The sequence below is a fragment of the Hemitrygon akajei genome, chromosome 3 (genome assembly GCF_048418815.1).
Source record: "Hemitrygon akajei chromosome 3, sHemAka1.3, whole genome shotgun sequence".
Taxonomy (NCBI): domain Eukaryota; kingdom Metazoa; phylum Chordata; class Chondrichthyes; order Myliobatiformes; family Dasyatidae; genus Hemitrygon; species Hemitrygon akajei.
Window position 1 is genome coordinate 100,945,428 of NC_133126.1, and position 21,426 is coordinate 100,966,853.

Sequence of the window (21,426 nt, forward strand, 5' to 3'; positions counted from 1 at the left end):
GCCTGGGGAAAGAAACTGTTTCTCATCCTGACCATTCTTATTTTTATGCATCATAGTCTCCTACCTGATGGCAGGAAATCAAAGAGGATACTGGATGAATGGGTGGGATCCTTAAGGGCCCTGCGAACACAGCGATGTCCCCAGTGGATGGTAGGAAGACCCCTATGATCTTCTCAGCTGTTCTTACTGTCCTTTTTAGGAACTGCTTGACTGACTGCTTTCATACTAGATGAAGATTCAACCTGTCAGGATGCTCTTAATGTGCTGCTACTTTTAGAAACAAAATAGGATATGTAAGTCCCCAGGGCTGGATGGGATATATCCAAAGTTATTATAGGAAGCAAGGGAAGAGATATAGCGGGGTCAAGGGATATGGGGAGAGGGCAGGAACGGGGTACTGATTGTGTATGATCAGCCATGATCACAGTGAATGGCGGTGCTGGCTAGAAGGGCCGAATGGCCTACTCCTGCACCTATTGTCTATTGCACCTTTGGTGATGATCTTGCACCCTCACTAACCACAGGAGTGATGATTGAAGTGTGATTACTCCCTTTGTTCAAGAAAGGGAGTGAGGATAATCCTGAGAATTACAGACCAGTAAGATTTACTTCAGTGGTGGGCAAAATATCGGAGAAGATTCTTAGAGATAGGATTTACAAGTATTTAAAGAAGCATAATCTGATAAAGGATAGTCAGCATAGGTTTGTGAAGGTTAGGTCATGCATCATAAGCCTGATTGAACTGTGAGGCTTTGACAAAGCACATTGATGAAGGTAAAGCAGTTTATGTGGATTTTAGAAAGGCATTTGATAAGGTTCTCCATGGCAGGCTTATTCAGAAAGTCAGGAGGCATGGGATCCAGGGAAACATTGCTGTGTGAATACAGAATTGATTTGCCCATAGAAGACAGAGGGTGGCTATAGCTGGAGCTTATTCTACCTGGAGTTCAATGACCAATGGTGTTCTGCAAGGATCAGTTCTGAGTCCCCGGCTCTTTTGTGATTTTTTTAAAATATAAATGACCTGGATGAGGAAGTAGAAGGGTAGGTTAGTAAGCTTGCAAGTGGCATGAAGGTTGATGGTGTTAGGAATATTGTAGAAAGTTGTCATAGGTTATATTAAGACATAGAGAGGATGCAGAGCTGAGCTGAGAAATGGCAGATGGAGTTCAGTCTGGGAAAGTGTGAAATGATTCACTTTGGAATGTCAAATTTGAAGGCAGAATACAAAGTTTGAAGCAAATTTTATTATCAAAGTACATGTATGTCACCATATACAACCCTGAGATTAATTTTCTTGTGGGCATACTCAACAAGTCTGTAGAATAGTAACCATAACAGGATAATTGAAAGACCGCCCAACTAGGGTATTCAAGCAGAGTGCAGAAGATGACAAATTGTAAATGTAAATATAAATAAATGGCAATAAATAACGAGATCATGAGAGGAAGAGTCCTTGAAAGTCAGTCCATTGGTTGTGGGAATATTTCAATGATGGGCAAGTGAAGTTATCCCCTTTTATTCAAGAACCTGATGATTGAGGTGTATGGTCTTGAACCTGGTGGTGCGAGTCCCGAGGCCCTTGTACCTTCTACCTGATGGCAGCAGCGAGAAGAGAGCATGACCTGGATGTTGGGGATCCCTGATGATGGATGCTGCTTTTCTTTGACAGTGTTTCACGTTGATGTGCTCAGTGGTTGGGAGGACTTTACCTGGGCTGAATCCACTGCTTTTAGTACTGCAGTATTTTCTGTTCAAGGGCATTGGTGCGGCCAGACAGTATACTCTCCACTACACGTCTATGGAAGTTTGTCAAAGTTTCAGATGTCTTGCCGAATCTCCGCAGACTCCTAAGGAAGTAGAGGCATTGCCATGCTTTCTTTGCAATTGCACTTGCATGTTGGGTCCAGAACAGGTCCTCTGAAATATAAACACCTCGGAACTTAAAGTTGCAAACCCTCTCCACCTCTAATCCTCCGATGAGGACTGGCTCATAGACCTCTGATCTCCATCTCCTGAAGCCTGCAATCAGTTCCTTAATCTTGCTAACAGTGAGTAAGAGGTTGTTGTTATGACACCACTCAACCAGATTTTCAATCTCCTTCCAATGTGCAGGGTTATTGGCAGAGTTCTTAACAGTGTAGATGAACAGAGGGATCTTGGGGTCCTTGTCTATAGATTCTTCAAAGTTGCTGCACACATTGATCGAGTTGTTAAGAAGGCATATGGTGTGTTGGCCTTCATTAGTTGAGGGATTGAGTTCAAGAGTCAGAAGATAATTTGTGACTATAAAACCCCGGTTAGACCACACTTGGAATATTCTATTCAGTTTTGATCACTGCATTAAAGGAAGGATGTGGAATCTTTAGGATGAACGTAGTGGAGATTTATCAGGATGCTGCCTGGGTTAGAGAGTGTGTATTAAGAGAATAGGTTGAGTGAGCTAAGGTTTTTCCACTTGGAGTGAAGGATGGTGTGAGGTGACTTGATGGGGGTGCACACGATGACAAGAAGCATTGACTGAGTGGATAGCCAGAGACTTTTTCCCAGAGACGAAATGGTTTTTACAAGGGGACATAATTGTAAGGGGATTGGAGGAAAGAATAGGGGGGGATATGTCAGAGTTATGTTTTTTACAGAGCGGTGGGTGAATGGTATGCCATGCCAGGGGGAGGGTGAGGTAGATACATTAGGGCATTAGGGGCATTTAAGAAGCTCTTAGATAGGCACATGGTCAATTGAGAAATGGAGGGTATGTAGGAGGGAAGGGTTAGATTGCTCTCAGAGTAGGTTGAACGGTCAGCATTACATCATGGGCCAAAGGGCCTATAATGTTCTATGTTGTACTCGGGGACAATCATCAAGGCTTTGTCAAACTTGATTGAGTTTTTGAGGAGGTTGAGGAGTTTCAAACGATTTTGGTTTGGATAAGGCAGTGGATATTATCAAAGTTGTCTTTAGTAAGGCATTTGAAAAGGTGGAATCATGGAACATTGATTCAGAAGATAAAGATGATTCAGACGATAAACATGATTCAGACTCAGGATGAATTAAAAGTTTGGCTTCAAAACTGGTTTGCCCAGATAAAACAGTGAGTGGGGGTCTAGTACAGTCAACGTTTCAAGCTGAGACCCTTCGTCAGGACTAACAAAGAAAAAATAGTAAGAGATTTGAAAGTAGGAGGGGGAGGGGGAAATCCAAAATGATAGGAGAAGACAGGAGGGGGTGGGGTGAAGCTAAGAGCTGGAAAGGTGATTGGCAAAAGGGATACAGAGCTGGGAAAGGGAAAAGGTCTCCCAGTCTGCATCAGGTCTCATCAATATATAAAAGGCCGCACTGGGAGCACCTACATTCTGTCCGCCAGAGAAAGCAGGATCTCCCAATGGCCACACATTTTAATTCTACATCCCATTACCATTCTGATATGTCTATCCATGGCCTCCTCTACTGTCAAGATGAAGCCACAGTCAGGTTGGAGGAACCACACCTTATATTCCGTCTGGGTAGCCTCCAACCTGATGGCATGAACACTGATTTCTCTAACTTCTGTTAATGCCCCTCCTCCCCTTCTTACTCCATCCCTTATTTATTTATTTCCCTCCTTTTTTTTCTCTCTGCCCATCACTCTTTGCCTGTTCTCCATCTCCCTCTGGTGCTCCCCTCCCCCTTTCTTCCTCCCATAATCCTTTCCCTTCTCCAGCTCTGTATCCCTTTTGCCAATCACCTTTCCAGCTCTTAGCTTCACCCCATCCCCTCCTGTCTTCTCCTATCATCTCAGATTTCCCCCTCCTACTTTAAAATCTTTTACTATCTTTTCTTTTAGTTAGTCCTGATGAAGGGTCTCAGCCCAAAACGTCGACAGTGCTTCTTCCTATATATGCTGCCTGGCCTGCTGCGTTCCACCAGCCTTTTGTGTGTGTTGCTTGAATTAGATAGATAGATAGATAGATACTTTATTCATCCCCATGGGGAAATTCAACTTTTTTTCCAATGTCCCATACACTTGTTGTAGCAAAACTAATTACATACAATACTTAACTCAGTAAAAAAAAAAATATGATATGCATCTAAATCACTATCTCAAAAAGCATTAATAATAGCTTTTAAAAAGTTCTTAAGTCCTGGCGGTTGAATTGTAAAGCCTAATGGCATTGGGGAGTATTGACCTCTTCATCCTGTCTGAGGAGCATTGCATCGATAGTAACCTGTCGCTGAAACTGCTTCTCTGTCTCTGGATGGTGCTATGTAGAGGATGTTCAGAGTTTTCCATAATTGACCGTAGCCTACTCAGCGCCCTTCGCTCAGCTACCGATGTTAAACTCTCCAGTACTTTGCCCACGACAGAGCCTGCCTTCCTTACCAGCTTATTAAGACGTGAGGCATCCCTCTTCTTAATGCTTCCTCCCCAACACGCCACCACAAAGAAGAGGGCGCTCTCCACAACTGACCTATAGAACATCTTCAGCATCTCACTACAGACATTGAATGACGCCAACCTTCTAAGGAAGTACAGTCGACTCTGTGCCTTCCTGCACAAGGCATCTGTGTTGGCAGTCCAGTCTAGCTTCTCGTCTAACTGTACTCCCAGATACTTGTAGGTCTTAACCTGCTCCACACATTCTCCATTAATGATCACTGGCTCCATATGAGGCCTAGATCTCCTAAAGTCCACCACCATCTCCTTGGTCTTGGTGATATTGAGACGCAGGTAGTTTGAGTTGCACCATATCACAAAGTCCTGTATCAGTTTCCTATACTCCTCCTCTTGTCCATTCCTGACACACCCCACTATGGCTGTGTCATCAGCGAACTTCTGCACATGGCAGGACTCCGAGTTATATTGGAAGTCTGATGTGTACAGGGTGAACAGGACCGGAGAGAGTACGGTTCCCTGCGGCGCTCCTGTGCTGCTGACCACCGTGTCAGACCTACAGTCTCCCAACCGCACATACTGAGGTCTATCTGTCAAGTAGTCCACTATCCAATCCACCATGTGAGAGTCTACTCCCATCTCCGTTAGTTTGTGCCTTAAGATCTTGGGCTGGATGGTGTTAAAGGCACTAGAGGTCTGTAGGTCTGTAGTCTGTAGAGACTGTAGAGAAGTATCTGGGAGTACAGTTAGACGAGAAGCTAGACTGGACTGCCAACACAGATGCCTTGTGCAGGAAGGCACAGAGTCGACTGTACTTCCTTAGAAGGTTGGCGTCATTCAATGTCTGTAGTGAGATGCTGAAGATGTTCTATAGGTCAGTTGTGGAGAGCGCCCTCTTCTTTGTGGTGGCGTGTTGGGGAGGAAGCATTAAGAAGGGGGACGCCTCACGTCTTAATAAGCTGGTAAGGAAGGCGGGCTCTGTCGTGGGCAAAGTACTGGAGAGTTTAACATCGGTAGCTGAGCGAAGGGCGCTGAGTAGGCTACGGTCAATTATGGAAAACTCTGAACATCCTCTACATAGCACCATCCAGAGACAGAGAAGCAGTTTCAGCGACAGGTTACTATCGATGCAATGCTCCTCAGACAGGATGAAGAGGTCAATACTCCCCAATGCTATTAGGCTTTACAATTCAACCGCCAGGACTTAAGAACTTTTTAAAGGCTATTATTAATGCTTTTTGAGATAGTGATTTAGATGCATATCATATTTTTTTTTACTGAGTTAAGTATTGTATGTAGTTAGTTCTGATACAACAAGTGTATGGGACATTGGAAAAAAAAGTTGAATTTCCCCATGGGGATGAATAAAGTATCTATCTATCTATCTATCTATCTATCTATCTATCTATCTATCTATCTATCTATCTATCTATCTATCTATCTATCTATCTATCTATCTATCTATCTATCTATCTATCTAGAGAAGTCAAGGAATGTAATCCTCACAGCACAACTGACCCCATCTAGGTGAGAGAGTGATTTGTGCAGCAAATACGTGATAGCATCCTCCACTCCCACCTTCTCCTTATACGCAAACTGAAGAGGATCCTGGGCGTGCCTGGTTTGTGGCCTCAGATTCTGTATTATCAGCCGCTCCATGGTCTGCATGGTAATTTGTAGCATCTGCAGATTTCCTCGTGTTTGAGTGGAGGTCTAGTCTGTTATTCTAATTGGAGGGCCATGACCAGTGGTGTTCTGTGAAAATTGGTAGTGGGACCTTTTTGTTTATTTCATGATTTGGATGAAAATGTTGATGGGTGGATTAGCAAGCTTGCATTGACACCAAGATTGATGGAGCTGTGGACAGTGTAAAGGATTATCAAAAGGATAAAGACCATTTACAATCATGGGCAGAAAAGTGACAGATGGAATTTAATCTACGTAAGTATGCAGTGTTGCACTTTGGGAACTCAAAGGAGAAATTATACAGTTAATAGTTGACCACTTAACGGCTTTGAGGTACAGAAGTATCTTTGGGTCCAGGTTGTTAGTTCATTGCAAGCAGCTACCCAAGTAGATAAGATGGTTAAGAAGGTACCTTCATGGATAGGAGTATTTGGGTATAACAGTAACACTAGCTGCAGCTAGTGATTCTTGAAGGGTCATTACTAATGCCTCCTCAATCTCTTCAGCTACCTCTTTCAGAAGCCCGGTGTGTAATCCATCTGATCTAGCTTCAGATTCCAAAGCACCATCGTCTTAATAATAACAACGACACTCACTTCTGCCCCTGACACTCTCGTATTTCTGGCACTCTGCTAGTGTCTTCCACAGTGAAGACTGATGCAAAATGCTTGTTAAGTTTGTCCACCATTTCTTTGTCCCTTATTACTATCTCCAGCATCTTTTTCTAGCGGTCCAATATCCACTCTCTTCTACTGTTTATATTGTATGTCTGGAAAAGGCTTTTTGTATCCTCCTTTATATTATTAGCTTGCTGGGCTTCATATTTCATCTTTTCCCTCTTTATGGCATTTTTAGTTGCCTTCTGTTGGTTTAAAAGAATTCTTTACCTTCCCACTAATTTGTGCTATATTATATGCCCTCTCTTCTACTTTTATGCTGTCTTTGACTTCCTTTGTCAACCACGGTTGCCCAGCCTCCCTTTAGAATACTTATTTATTTCTGGAATGTGTCTTTCCTGCACCTTCCAAATTGCTCACAGAAACTCCAACTATTGCTGCTCTGCCATCATCCCTGCTAGTGTTCCCTTCTAATCAACTCAGCCAGCTCCTATCTCATGCCTCTGTAGTTCCTTTTACTTCACTGTAATACATCTGATTTTAGCTTCTCCTTCTCAAACTGCTGGGTAAATTCTATTTATCTATAAATTCTATTATATTAATTCATTGCCTCCTAAGGGTTATTTTGCTTTAAGCACCCTAATCAAATCTGGGTCATTACATAACACCCAATCTAGGATTGCTGTTCCCCTACTGGGCTCAACTACAAACTGCTCTAAAAAGCAGCTTGTAAGTATTCTATAAATTCTCTGTCTTAGGATTCAGCACCAACCTGATTAGTCCAATCTACCTGCATAAGGAAATCTTCCATTTCTATCGTAACATTGTCTTTTTTACATGCCTTATCTATCCGCCATTGTAATTTGAAACCCACACCCTGGCAACTTGCTGAGACCTGTATGTAACTTTTTACCCTTGAAGTTTCTTAACTCTACCCATGACGATTCTACATCTTCCAATCCTATGTCACCTCTTTCTAAAGATTTGATTTCTTTTGTTGCCCACAGAGCCACCCCACCACTCTTTGTCTTCCTGCCTATCCTTTTAATACAATGAATATCCTTGGATGTTAAGTTCCCAACTATGATCTTTATTTCAGCCACAACTCTGCGATGCCCACAAAATCATGCCTGCCAATCTTTAAGTACACAAGGTTGTGTACCTTATACCATATACTGCATTCAAATATAGCACCTTCAGGCCTGTATTTATCACCGTTACAGATTAACTCATCCCACTGACTCTAATTTTGCCTTATCATCTGCTTTTCCTTCCCCACAGTCTCAGTACACACTGCATCTACTTGTATACCAACTGCCTCATCCTCATACTGGTTTCCATCCCCCTGCCTAATTAGCATAAACCTCCCCCAACAGCTTACATAGAGGTCCTTACCATTAACCCTATCATCCCTGGAACCAATCTTGTGAACCTTCTCTGAATTTGGCACCAGTGCAAGTATTTTTCTACTTAAAGTGGTCAATGCAGTATGCATCATTCCAGATGTGGTCTCACCTGTATAGTTTAAAAAAGGCTTCTTTACTTTTGTTCCTCACAGTACCCTTGCAATTTAGGCCAACATTGCATTTATCTTTTTGCTATGAGGTTGTTTGCTAACTTTTTGTAAAAAAAAATCAGTTCCTATTTTTCCTACTGAAGTAGATAAGCTGACACTTCAACACATTATTCTTGTATTTGCTATTTTTTCTCACCTATTTAATTTATCCATTTGAGGTCTCAGTGTCTTCCCCACAAGTTACTTTTCCTCACAGCCTACACCTTTCTATGTATAGGTCAATAACATATATACAGAAAGGTGCTGGAAAAGGCCAGTAATATCATGATGGATCTCACTCACCCTGCTCATGCACTGTTGGTCCCACTTCCATCAAGGAGGAGGCTAAGTAGCATCCATACCAGGACCACCAAACTCTAAAACAGTTACCTTTCCTAAGCAGTAAAGCTAATCAACATCGCCATCTACTAACCCACCCCTCCACTCCCCCAACCACTACTACTTTATCATTTCCCACCAGTCACCTTGCGTACAGACACATACTCCCATGCCTAGCGTGGCCGTATAATCAATCTATGTAACTATCTTAGGCTATCTGGAGCATTGTGGAAGGGGTCTGGGACAGGTGGCACAGAAGTGCCGGGGCAGACACACCCAGTCTTGAGATTCCAGGCAAGGTCATTTGATTCCAAACAATTGGTTTATTAATCATTACCAAAGGTCTCTCTGGTGCTTCCCTCTCCCTTCCCCTTCTCCCTCCCCCCTTCCTTCCCCTCTCCTCTCCCTTCCCCTCTCCCTTCCCCTCTCCCTTCCCCTCTCCCTTCCCCCTCTCCCTTCCCCCTCTCCCTTCCCCCTCTCCCTTCCCCTTCTCCCTTCCCCTTCTCCCTTCCCCTTCTCCCTTCCCCTTCTCCCTCCCCCTCTTCCTTCCCCTCTCCTCTCCCTTCCCCTTTTCCCAACCCCTCCCCCTTTTCCCAACCAGGATTCCCCTCTCCCTGCCCCCTTCCCACTCTCAGTTCACAATATGCGGAAACTGGAGAGAGTTCAATGGAGGTTCACGAAAATGTTTCCAGGATTGAATGGCTTGCCATGAAGAGCATCTGATGGCTCTAGGTATGCATTCACTAGCATTCAGAAGAATGAGGATTGACCTCATTGAAACCTATCAATTGGTGAAAGGCCTTGATAGAGTGGGTGTGTAGAGGATGTTTCCTATGGTAGAGGAGTCTAAGACCAGAGGACACAGCCTCAGAATAGAGAGTCATCCTTTTAGAACGGAGACGAGGAGGAATTTCTTTAGCTGGAGGGTGGAATTCTTTGCCATAGGCAGCTGTGAAGCCAAGCCTTTATGTACATTTAACGCAGAAATTGATAGATTCTTGATTGGTCAGGACATGAAGGGATAAGGGGAGAAGGCAGGAGATTGGGGCTGAGATTAAAATTGGACCAGCCATGATGAAATGGCAGAGCAGTCTTGATGAGACAAATGGTCTCATTCTGTTCCTATATCTTATGGTCTAATAGAGATGCCTATCAGAATCAGGTTTATCATCACCCACATATGTAATGAAATTAGTTTTTTTTGTGGCAGCAATACAGTGCAATACATAAAATTACTATAGTACTGTGCAAAAGTCTCGTGCATCCTAGCTATATAGATGTGCCTAAGACTTTTACACAGTACAGTATTTGTGATTTTCATTACTACTCTATTCTGTTCTTTATCTTGTGGGTTTTTTTTTTGTGCTGCATTGGATCCAGAATAACAATTATTTTATTCTCTTTTACACTTATGTGCTGGAAATGACATTAAACTACCTTGAACCTTGAATCTTTAATAACGTTCTTTGTGTTATCTGCTAATTTGGCTCAATTATACTCAGTCTCGTCATCTCATTCATTTACAGTAAGTGAATGGGATCTTGCTGAGGCACACTGCTAATCCATGTAGAATCCTAAAAATTACACATTTATCTTAATTCTCTTGTTTTTGTTGGTTAACAAATCATTTGTATGCCACAAGCTTTTATTTTAACTTTATATTAAATTTCAATGAATGTCTTTTGTATACCTAAGTATACAATACAGTATCTGTTGGTCCCCATTTACCTGTTACTGCTTATGGCACCCTCAAAATAAGTAGTATATTTCGTAAAGCCATGTTGATTCTGCTTAAATATGCATGTTCAAAATGTTCTGCTTCCCCTTACTGAAGAATTACAGAATGACTTCTCAGTGACATATCAGGCTAACTGGTCTGCTGTTCCTACTGTCTCTCTTCAGATTGAACAAGGGGACTACATTTGCAATTTTCCAATCCTCTAGGACCTCTCCAGGATCAATATGTCTGCAAAGATCATGACCAACAAATGCACCATCTGTGCAGATTCTTCTTTTGAGACCTGTAGATAAAGGCTGCTACTTCCAGGGGATTTGTTAGGCTTTTGCCTGATAGCTTTACTCTCGTGTTTCTGTATGATTTTAACTTCTGCCCTTGTTCTCCTGGATTTTCCATTGTTCTTGGGATGACATTCATTTTTCTCAGATTCAAGACATCTGTTCATAGCTTCTGCCATTTCATGATTTCCCATTATTAATTCCCCGCAGTCTCTTTCTTTAGGGAATTTTATGAATTAGGGCATCCAAATGTCACACAAAAAATGTGGTGAAGGTTCTGGGCAGCTGTTATGCCTTTGGGTCAGGTTTCAGAGTCAATCTTTTCCACCATCTTTCATTCTGTCAATATCCATTTTTGTGAATAGTTGCTTTCTTCCCATTTTCCCCTCCAACAGGAAGCCAGCCTATTGATTTTACTTTCTAACTGTAAGGCTATCTGTTGGGGAAGGGTGTGTGGAAATCAGAAGGACATTTGGAAATGCCTTCCTTCTAGTTCCACAAAAAATACTTCCCACTATCTTCCCAGATTGAAGTAAATGTCAAGACCTTTGTTGCTACCTCTGCAGTTATTTGGTTTGCTGTAACTTGGTGTTGCAGTGTGAAATCACTGTGAAAGGGGTTTCCTTCCATCTTGGTATATAGGTGGTATAGAAATTAACAATTCTGTTTGCAAGGTGTCGATTCATTGTCTTTTATTCATGTGGATAAACTTTGGATTACTTTGTTCACAACTTTCTATAACAGATTTGATTAAATTAATCTTAGTAATAGAACAGACTTATGAGTATTTTTCTTTGTAGTTTGTATTTTAAAATCCTTAATGAAGTTCATGTGAAAACTTTCAACAGCATGTAGGTAATTTGACTTATATTTTCAAAATATTATTTGTTTTTGTTTTTAAGATAACAGCATCTAAGCCTGCAGTAATGGCAACACAGGCTGCCTCTGTGGTAACAGAGTGCAAAGGGCAGGGAGAGACTGATCGACGTTTAATAGAACACACCACTAACCAAAACCAGCAAGCCTGTTTTTCAGAAGAGAAATCAAAGCCGACTGTGGCCGTACATAGCCTGTTGTATAATGGTACTGCCAGTACTGACCATAAGCTAGAAGTGGACAAAGGGACAATTCAAAGAGAAGAGTCTATCAGGACTGGTGAAGTAGGAAGCAATAACCAAGGCAAGATAATTGCAAAAACTGGTGTTCATTCTGAGCACAACAGAGATGACTCTTTCAATTCAGCTCAAGAAGTTGAATGTAAAGACAACCAAATGATTTCTAGGGATGGAGGAATTCATCCTGATGAAGGCCAGAACTCTACAGCTGAAGATGAACACTTGGAGAAGCAGCAACAGATAAGTGATAAATGTTTGCTATCAGCACAACTAGAGAGCTTGAGTTCTGTGCAAAAACATGAAGAGATTAAATCATCTGTTGATTGCTTAAATGATATAGCTAGTCCAGTCACAACTGGTGAAGTGCTTTCAGTCAAAGATGGGGATGCTTTATTTAAGTCTGTGGAATATACAAAGCTTGTAATAGATGGGTTTAAAGATAAACTTCATGACCAAGAAGAAAATGGCTTTTGTAAGTGTATTGAAGGTGAGACAGATAAGGAACTACCTGATTCTAGCATTTCATATGAACGTGTAAAGGAATTGCTTCATGCTGCAGTATCAGAGCAAGAAAACTGTGCCAATAATGTTATAACTGACGGGTGTGAAGTGGGCTACATTTCTGAGATGATGCAGAGAAAGATTCAGGAACAGAGCAATCTTTCAGAACTAAGTGGATTCAGAAATGGAGACTTGATTCACATCTTAACAGTTGGTGACAATTCACTCCATACCAAGAAGGTTGAAGGCAAACCTTCCCTTCTCCGGCAAAGCCGCATCCCAGTGCTTGCATCTGATGCAGAAGTTACCTCCGAGTCATCAGCTCCTGTCTCAGCTAAAGAGAAACTCCTTCAAAAAAAGGCTCATCAAACAGACTTAACAAGACAGTTAGTTGAAAAGAGACAACACACACTCAGAACGTCTCTTCTGGGTGATCTGTCATCGACTTCTGAAAAATCCCCAGAAGAAAAAATGTCTGTCCCGTCAATGACTTTGTCAGATGATGGAAGCCCTTCAGGACCTTTGACAAAACCTGGAAATGAGCTACAATCGGACAAACAGACTGATGAGGAATCTCTTCTAACCAGCCTTCAGTCCCGAAGAAGTAAAATCCCAAGACCGGTTTCATTGACCAACACAGAACAAGCCCCTACTTCAACATCAGCGCAATTAGTCCCAAGGCCACCTCCAGGCAAGCCACCAACTAGACCAAGTGTGGAGGTCCGGTAAGTGCTTTCTCACAATGACTTCATTTCAGGATATACATTAAAAAATGAATCAAGTTTGAACGCCAACTTAAATTAATGTAACTAAGTTCCTTAAAGTAACTTACAAGCACAGTGAAAGCTCATGAGACAATGGTCACACGGGCATTCACTTCAATTTAGCTATTTATCGTTTTAGTTGATTACTGTGCCCAAATCTGAACTGTTGTGTTAATGGTGTGAAATGTTGACATTTCCTTGCCCTATCTCCCTCCCCACAGATGCTGCTGAATTCCTCTAGCAGATTTGTTGCTCCATATTCCAGCATCTGTAGTCTTTTGCGTTTGATTCTTGCTCAATTCCACTTTCCTGTTGTTTTTACATAGACCTGGAAAACAAAGATTGTTGATGTTGTATTTGCTCCAGTGAAGAAAAATTTCCATTGATACTTTGTCTTTCAAGACTGTAATGTCCAAAAGCACTATAAAGCTCTTTTTTTAATGCATAGCTTAACACCGAATTTTCAGGATCCTGCATTTAGCAGTACCTTACCCTAGCCAAGATATTTAAATCATCCTTAGATGGTGTACCAGGGGATTGACACAGTGTTATTCCGCTGTTCTGTTTAAGAAAGGATCTAAAAATAAACCAGGAAATTAAAGGCCTGTGAGCCTGGCATGAGTAGTGGGAAAGTTATTGGTAGGTATTCTGAGGGACTGATTAAGGACAGTTGGCATGGCTTTGTGCATGGTAGGCCATGTCTAACCTATCCTGCAGTTTTTTGAGGAAGTTACCAGGAAAGTTGATGTAGGCAAGGCAGTGGATGGTGTCTGTGTGGACTTTAGCAAGGCATTTGTCAAGGTCCTGCATGGGAAGCTGGTCAGGAAGTTTTGTTGCTTGGCATTCAGAATGAGGTAGTAAATTGGATTAGAAATTGGCTTTGTGAGAGAAGCCAGAGGGTGACGATAAATAGTTGCCTCTATGACTGGATCTGTGCTGGGTCTATTGTTGCTTGACATCTGTATCAATGATCATGGATGATAATGTGATTAACTGGATCAGCAAATTTGCAGGTGACACCAAGACTGGGGATGTAGTGGGCAGCGAGGAAGACTATCAGAGCTTGCAGCGGGATCTGGACCAGCTGGAAAAATGGCAGTTGGAATTTAATTCGGACAGGTGCGAGATTTTGCACATTAATACGATTAACCAGGGTAGGTCTTGCAGAATGAGAGGTAGGGCATTGAGGAGTGTGGTAGAACAAAGGGATCTGGGAATCGTGGTCCATTATTAATTGAAACTGATGTCACAGGTAGATAGGTTCATAAAGAAAACTTCTGGCACATTGGTCTCATCAATCAAAGTACAGGAGATGGGGTGTTATGTTGAAGTTGTATACGACATTGGTGAGGTCAGATTTGGTATATTGTGTGGCGCTTTGGTCACCTACTTACAAATTTACAAGTATGTTGCCAGGTCTAGAGGACCTGAGTTATAAGGAAAGATTGAATAGGTTAGGACTTTATTCCTTGGAATGTAGAAGATAGAGAGGACTCTTGATAGAGGTATACAAAATTATAAGGTGTTTGGATAAGGGTAAACACAAGTAGGCTTTTTCCACTGAGGTTGGGTGGCTCTACAACTAGAGGTCATGTGTTAAGGGTGAAAGGTGAAAAGTTTAAGGAGAACATGAGAGGAAACTTTCACTCAGAGGATAGTGAGAGTGTGGAATGAGCTGCCAGCATATGTGTTGCATGCGAGTTCAATTTCACCGTTTAAGAGAAGTTTGGATAGGTACTTAGAGGATGGAAGAGTGGAGACAGTTTAAATGGTTCAGCACAGTCTAGATGGGCCAAAGGATCTGTTTCTGTGCTGTACTTTTCCTTGACTCTATAACTCTAGTAGGATAACTTTTGTATTAATTAAGGAATGTGTATTAGTGAGGACATGAGGAGAACCCTAGCTCACTTAGCACTCATTTTGTTGGTTTAATTATATTAATGTAACAGTGGAGATGGGAATTTGCTTCATTGTCTCATTCTAACAGCAGCACCTCCCACTGTGCTGTCTCAGGCTTAATTATGATGTTGAATGAGTGTGTGCATGCAGTTCAAGTACTGTCCATAGCCCCATCTCTACATTGGGCCCATTTAGTGTCATTTCTCTTGTGTTCTGTCTTCTAATGTGTATTTTCCATGTACTATCATTTCCAGGTTACGACGATATAGAGTTGTTGGAAGTGGTAGCTCCGACTCTGATCTACTAACCCATCTTGCTCAAATCCTTCAAAATGGATCCCAAAAGACCAGAAGCCCCCCACAATCCAAAAGCCCACAATCTCCTCGAAGTCCCAAAACTCCACCCAAAAGTCCAGTGATCCCCCGACGGAGTCCTAGCGCTTCGCCAAGAAGCACCTCACTGCCACGCACTGCCAGTTCCTCCTCTTCACGTGGCCGCCCGTACACAGACCAGAGAAGCTCATCACCACATTTTGCTAGGAGCCACTCCCCTCCCAGTTACTCTGGGTCCTCGCCCTCCCGGAGAAGCTTTTTGCAGGAGCATGGCTGTGGTAAACAGGGCAAAAATAGCTTGAAGGGACCTGGGAGTCCCCACCATTTGTGTCAAAGCAAATCCACAAAGGGAAAGTGCTCAGGCAGAGATGGCAAAATGTCAAGTAAACTCAGCAGATAATAATTTCTACAGTCACTGTCCACGTGTTCTCCTGTCCACTACCCAAGTGCTCTCCCTCTTCGACCAACACTCACCCCACTTTCTCCCCCTCCCCCTCCCCCCTTTCTCTCCCCCTCCCCCTTTCTCTCTCCCCTTTCTCTCTCCCCTTTCTGTCCCCCTTTCTCTCCCCCTTCTCTCCCCCCCTTCTCTCCCCCCTTTCTCTCCCCCCTTTCTCTCCCCCCTTTCTCTCCCCCCTTTCTCTCCCCCCTTTCTCTCCCCCCCTTTCTCTCCCCCCTTTCTCTGCCCCCTTTTCTCTCCCCCCTTCCTCTCCCCCCCATTTGCATGTTGCCCCACATTTTAAAGTATTTCTGACTGGACAAGATCTTTGTGATTTTTGAACAGGTACCGCTTTATATAAAATTGATATAATTGCACAGTAGTTAATTCTGTGCAATATGCTGCTAGATTTTATTTTGGCTTCTGCTGCCTTGAGCTACTTGAGTAGGAAATACTAGGCCAGTACTTCCATCTTTATCTTGTGTACAGTGTCCTCCTCCAAGACTTGACCTTTCCTTGTGCCATTTGCAATTGAGGGAGACCTCAGGATCATAGTTAGTAGGAAGGCTGCTGTAGTATTTTTAATCGCCAATGTTTTTGCCATCTTTTTATGATAATGTCAACTGTGAGTTTTTTAATGTACAGTGTGTCTAGATATAAATAAAATTTAAGTAACTGAATTGATTCACGATTCATAGGAAGTAGTTAAAATCAAAGTAGAGTGCAAGCGTTTGTTGCATACTGACATCTGACATGAGTGGTGTAGTTTTCCTGTTTTGTAATTGTCTTATAGAATTAGAAGGCAAAATCTCAAATTACCTCTGTTAAAATGATATAACATATTAGTTCTTTGAAAATGAGCATGAATAGTGATGTGGTGGTGGCGGGTTAGGAGGGTGTTTGACTGGGGTGGGTCGGATGCCGGGGGGAGGGCAGGTGGGGAATGGGGGTGATCAATAGGCCTCTATTTGTCCCCATTATTCTAAGTCCAGTCCCAATAGCACACTCCAGGCTCAAAGGCAACTTTAGATGTAACCCCTTCTTTCTAAAATAAACAGAATAGGGAAACCTCTGCTTTATGTGTTTACTAATCTACCTTCCTTGTTACCACTGTAACATCAGACATCATGCAAACACATAATCAAGAGGAGGAAAATTAATAAGCCATTGATTTGGTAGTGATAAATCAACAAAATTAAGATAAAGCATTTAAAGTGTAATAATTTTGCATAAACTAATACCAATCAGCATTTGAATACCATGTGCCTGTCTACAACGCGTTAATGTATCTTGACTCTATATTACTTTGCTACCAAGGCAAAATCTGTGGTTGAAGGAAGAAGAATTCTTTGAAAGAAACTTGTCATGCGAAGCCTGATTAGTAAATGGAAATTGTTTCAGCCATCACTTTTTGTTTGTTTTCAGTGGGCTTAAGTTATTTAGTATGTAATATTTTCCATCTGTGTTGTAACATGCCAGCTAACTTAAAGTTGTAAGCTTTTCAATAACCAGCTTGAATGCTTAAAACAAATTGAATTCCTGCTTTATGTTTGTGTATTGTATTGTAAATGTTAACTATAACTGCATGTCACTTGCTAATATATATTTATGAATTTCATATCAATTAAACAGGCTGTAAGATTGTTTTTGCATGCCTGGATGCTACTTACTTTACAGTTTTTCCCTGCATGTAAAACCTGTATCATAATGGAGAATATGCACTACAAGATAAAACTTTTAAAATTAACTACTTTTAAGATGTGAAACAGCAGAGGTAACAGGTCTGTTAATCCCACAGGGCCTATAATTGTATCAGGAAGGGGGAATAAATAGAAAACTTTTCTGTGACTAAACCATAAAAGCAAATAAAAAAGTAATACACAAAAATGCTAAACAAGTATTATTTATATCGAGTGCCCACTAAGTGTACAACTGTTAACCCTTAAGCATGGACATTTTAAACCTACAAATATCCTGTTTTGATTTCCTTTGAACACAGTATTTCACTGATGCTCTTATCATGTAGTTCTTTTCCCAAAAAAAAGTCAAAAAGTATGTAGTGTTTTCAGAACAGATTTTTTAAAATAAAAATCAAACATAAATGGGGTGGGAGCTGCAGATGTCTTTGAAAGAATAGAAGCTCTTTACTGTAGCCACAGTAGGAACTATGACAGATTTAACCAGGTTTGGTTAGCTTAGTGCAGCAAGAATTGAATGGTGTTACTTCTACTGAATTCAAGTAGAGGATGCAGCATCATACACCTGCTCAAAGTGGAATTACTGCACTTCTAAATCTGTAGATCGAAGTGACTCAATTATTGAATTATCACTCATATTGTTGGAATAGTAATCTAGGCTAATGATATTACATGTAAATTTATATCAAGATAATGTTCAGACACAAAATAGTAAATCATTATGCATGTATTAATTAAAAGTTAATCTGAAGTCATTTCAAACTTTGTATTTTATGTTAATAATTAAGAGACAAAGAGTTACCAAATTGCTGATCTCCCTCAGTCTGTTCACTTTAGCTATCTTGAGCTTTACGTACAAATTGTGTGCACAAATTGACCATGACATGAGCAAGTGGTTGCATTCAAGGTGCTAAAAGATATTTAATATTTTTTTTCGCAGCCCCAATTTCCTTTGACAATGTTTGCTTTACTTCTGTTGGTCTTGTTGTTGAACTGCTCTTGGGAGTATATAATATGACTTACATAAGATTTTTTAAAAATGTAAATGGAAAGTGGGCTCCATGTAGGTCTATCAAACTTCCTTCTGAGTAGAAGACTGTACATAAATAAACTGCAATGCTCAAGATATGGGCAACTTGGCTACATAATATGAAGAGGTGCAGATACAAGAGGTGTTTTGCTATTACCAAGTATTTACATGTTCTGTAACTGTTAAGCTGAAGAACAAATTGCTAGGTATTTCACGTGATGATTTCTATTCATTGTTTTTGTAGTTAAAAGAATAATATTTCCAAACTTAAATTGCATCTGCTTGGTGCTTTGAATTTCATTGCACAACTTGAAAGGATGGGAAATAAAGATTTTAATGCCTTTTATGCTACTTTTGATTATCTTGACCGAGAAGTTGTGATCTGTTTTATGGAGCCCTATTTAGCATCAACATAATACTTTACAAAAGCAACGATGAGTATGAAATGGTCTGGCAGGTTTCATGTTCTGCAACGTATATGCAGATAAACAAATGACGTATGTTGTTTAAAGTTTGGGTGTACATAAAGATGTAATTATTTGATTTCTTTGATTTGTATCATATCAAAGCCTTGTACAGTGTTTTATGTTGTGTTCTAAAATTATTTTATATTTTATTTTTCTAAACCAGTAAAATAAAATAATCACTAAGCATGCCAACATATAAATATCTGTTGTCTAGTGTATTGCAATAAAAAAGGCTGAAAATAATGGATTGTTTTTTTTTATTAATCCACACCCAATATAATCTTTGCCTCCTGTTCTCATTTGATTTGTGTTTTGAAGGGCATTTATCTGTGGTATGGAAATCTAAGTATAAAGCCACTATTTTAATGACCCATCTACTTTCAATCATCCAAATAAAATTGAATTGATTAATTCAGGTGTATAGATCTCGGTCTTCATTTAATACCTGTGACTACTGTATCTTGCAAAAGCTGTCTGATTTACACTTCATCTTTATTCACAATACTGTGTGTATCAAGGTTATTAAAATTAGGCCTCCAGAACTCAATGTTCAGGAGTCAAAGCATACAGTATACATTTATACATATAACTGCTTTTTTTTCTAAAATTAAAAATTCTTGAAATTATGCCAGTCAGGAATGAAATCAGGAAATGCTTACTCCACATAAAGATTAGTATAAACTTAAAACACTCTCATAAAAATGTGAGGAGTCGGGGAATGGGGTCAACTGAAATCTAAAGCAAGATTGACATTTTCCCCCCGCAAGTAGAGTATCAACAAAAATGGATCAAAGACAGAGAAACGAGGTATAGGTCAGATGAAATTACTTTAACAACTCTCTCTGTTTAAGAACAATGTCTCTTTTTACCATAGGAGAAGACCATAGGTTTTTACACATTGTACTGCATCTGTTGTGTCCTTGTCCATCTAATTTTAATCCAAAGCAACACACACAAAATTCTGGAGGAACTCAGCAGGTCAGGCATCATCTATGGAAGTGAAAAACAGTTGGCATTTCGGGCTGAGATCCTTCTTCAGGACTGAGAAGAAAGGGGAAGATGCCAGAATAAAAAGGTAGGGAGAGGAGGAGGGTGATAGCTAGAAGGTAATAGGTGAAGTCAAGTGGGTGGAAAAACTTGAGGGTTGGAGAAGAAGAATCTGATAAGAGAGGGAAGTGGACTATAGGAGAAAGGGAAAGAGGAGGGGACCCAGAAATCTACCAGTAGGAGAAATCAATACTCATGCCATCAGGCTGGTGGATACCCAGACATAATATAAGGTGTTGCTCCTCCACCCTGAAGAGAAGGCCGTGAACCAGCCTGTCAGAATGGAAATGGGAATCAGAATTAAAATGTTTGGCCACTGGGATGTTCCGCTTCTGGTGAATGGAGTGGAGGTCCTTGAAGAAGTGGTCCCCCAATTTACGATGGGTCTTGCCCATGTAAAGGAGGCCACAGTGGGAGCACTGGACATGATAGACAACCACAAACGATTCACAGTTGAAGTGTTGTCTTACCTGAAAGGGGCCCTGAGTGGAGGTGAGGGAGGAGGTGTATCAGCAGGTGTAGCACTTAAGCCACTTGTAGGGAAAAATGCCTGGAGTGGGAAGGGACAGATAGACAAAGAAATCACAGATCCCTGTGGAAAGCGAAAGGAAGGTAAAGGTAGGTTTGGTGGTGGCATTCCTTTGGAGATGGTGGAAGTTGTGGAGGATGATGAGGGTTAGGTAAGGACAAGAGGATCTCTATCACTGTTAAGATGGCTGCAAGATAGGGTGAATATGAATATTTAGGGAATGGAGGAGATGTGGGTGAGGGCAACATCTTTGATGTCTTGAATGAAAAGCTGCGTCCTGGGAACAAATGCAGTGGAGGCGAGGAAACTGAGAAAAGGAACTAGCATTTTTACAGCAGATTGTGTGGGGCAAGGCATAGTCAAAATAACTGTAAAACCTCTATCCATTGTCTTCAGCTATGTATAGTCCGTAAACCTGGATACGTTATACTTGGCCCTCTCATCCAAATATTTGATATAATTTGTATAAAACAGGATTTTAGCACAGTCCCTCTAGTATCTCATGGTTCAGAGCCTCTTAACCTGAAAATGGTCCTTTTTTTCCAACTGTGGTGGAATCTAGTAATTTATCACACCACAGTACTAGATTTTAGTTTGATAATCTCTTGTGTGGCACCTTTATGAAGTTGTTCGGAAAATCCAAATACACCACACCATTGATTTGTCTTTTCCTGTTTTGTTAATTACAACCTCAATAAAAGTAACTTTTACTGAATATAATTTTCAATTCATATATGTATATTGACCCTGCTCATTACTATTTTCTATGTAGGATTTCACAAAACCAATTTGCAGTTCCTTTTCTTTTGGTCGTCTTCTCTTTTTTTAAAAAAAAAGTGTTATGCCTGCTGCCTTCCAATGTATAAGACCTAATCTAGAATGTGGAATTTTGGAGAACACCCACCATACATCTATTATTTCTGAATCTACCTCCTTCACAGCTTTAATATGCAGATGATCAGGTCCTGGGCATTCATTGGCCCTCAAATCCATTACTTTTAAATCTGATTGTTTATATCTTTGA

General features: G+C 40.9%; 1 protein-coding gene across 4 annotated transcripts in view; it reads left to right on the top strand.

Annotated features, from left to right (window-relative positions):
• Positions 1–15,759, top strand: part of LOC140725256 (tau-tubulin kinase 2-like) — a 363,522-nt gene extending 347,763 nt beyond the window's left edge. For 3 of the 4 annotated variants that reach the window (XM_073040487.1, XM_073040489.1, XM_073040488.1), the window contains exons 15-16: positions 11,488–12,926; positions 15,119–15,759. In XM_073040487.1, the coding sequence (XP_072896588.1) occupies positions 11,488–12,926; positions 15,119–15,596 (1,917 nt within the window). In that variant the 3' untranslated portion in view covers positions 15,597–15,759. The remainder of the gene's footprint in view (positions 1–11,487; positions 12,927–15,118) is intronic. The other variant, XM_073040490.1, reaches the window with a different exon arrangement.
• Positions 15,760–21,426: the final 5,667 nt, after the last annotated feature.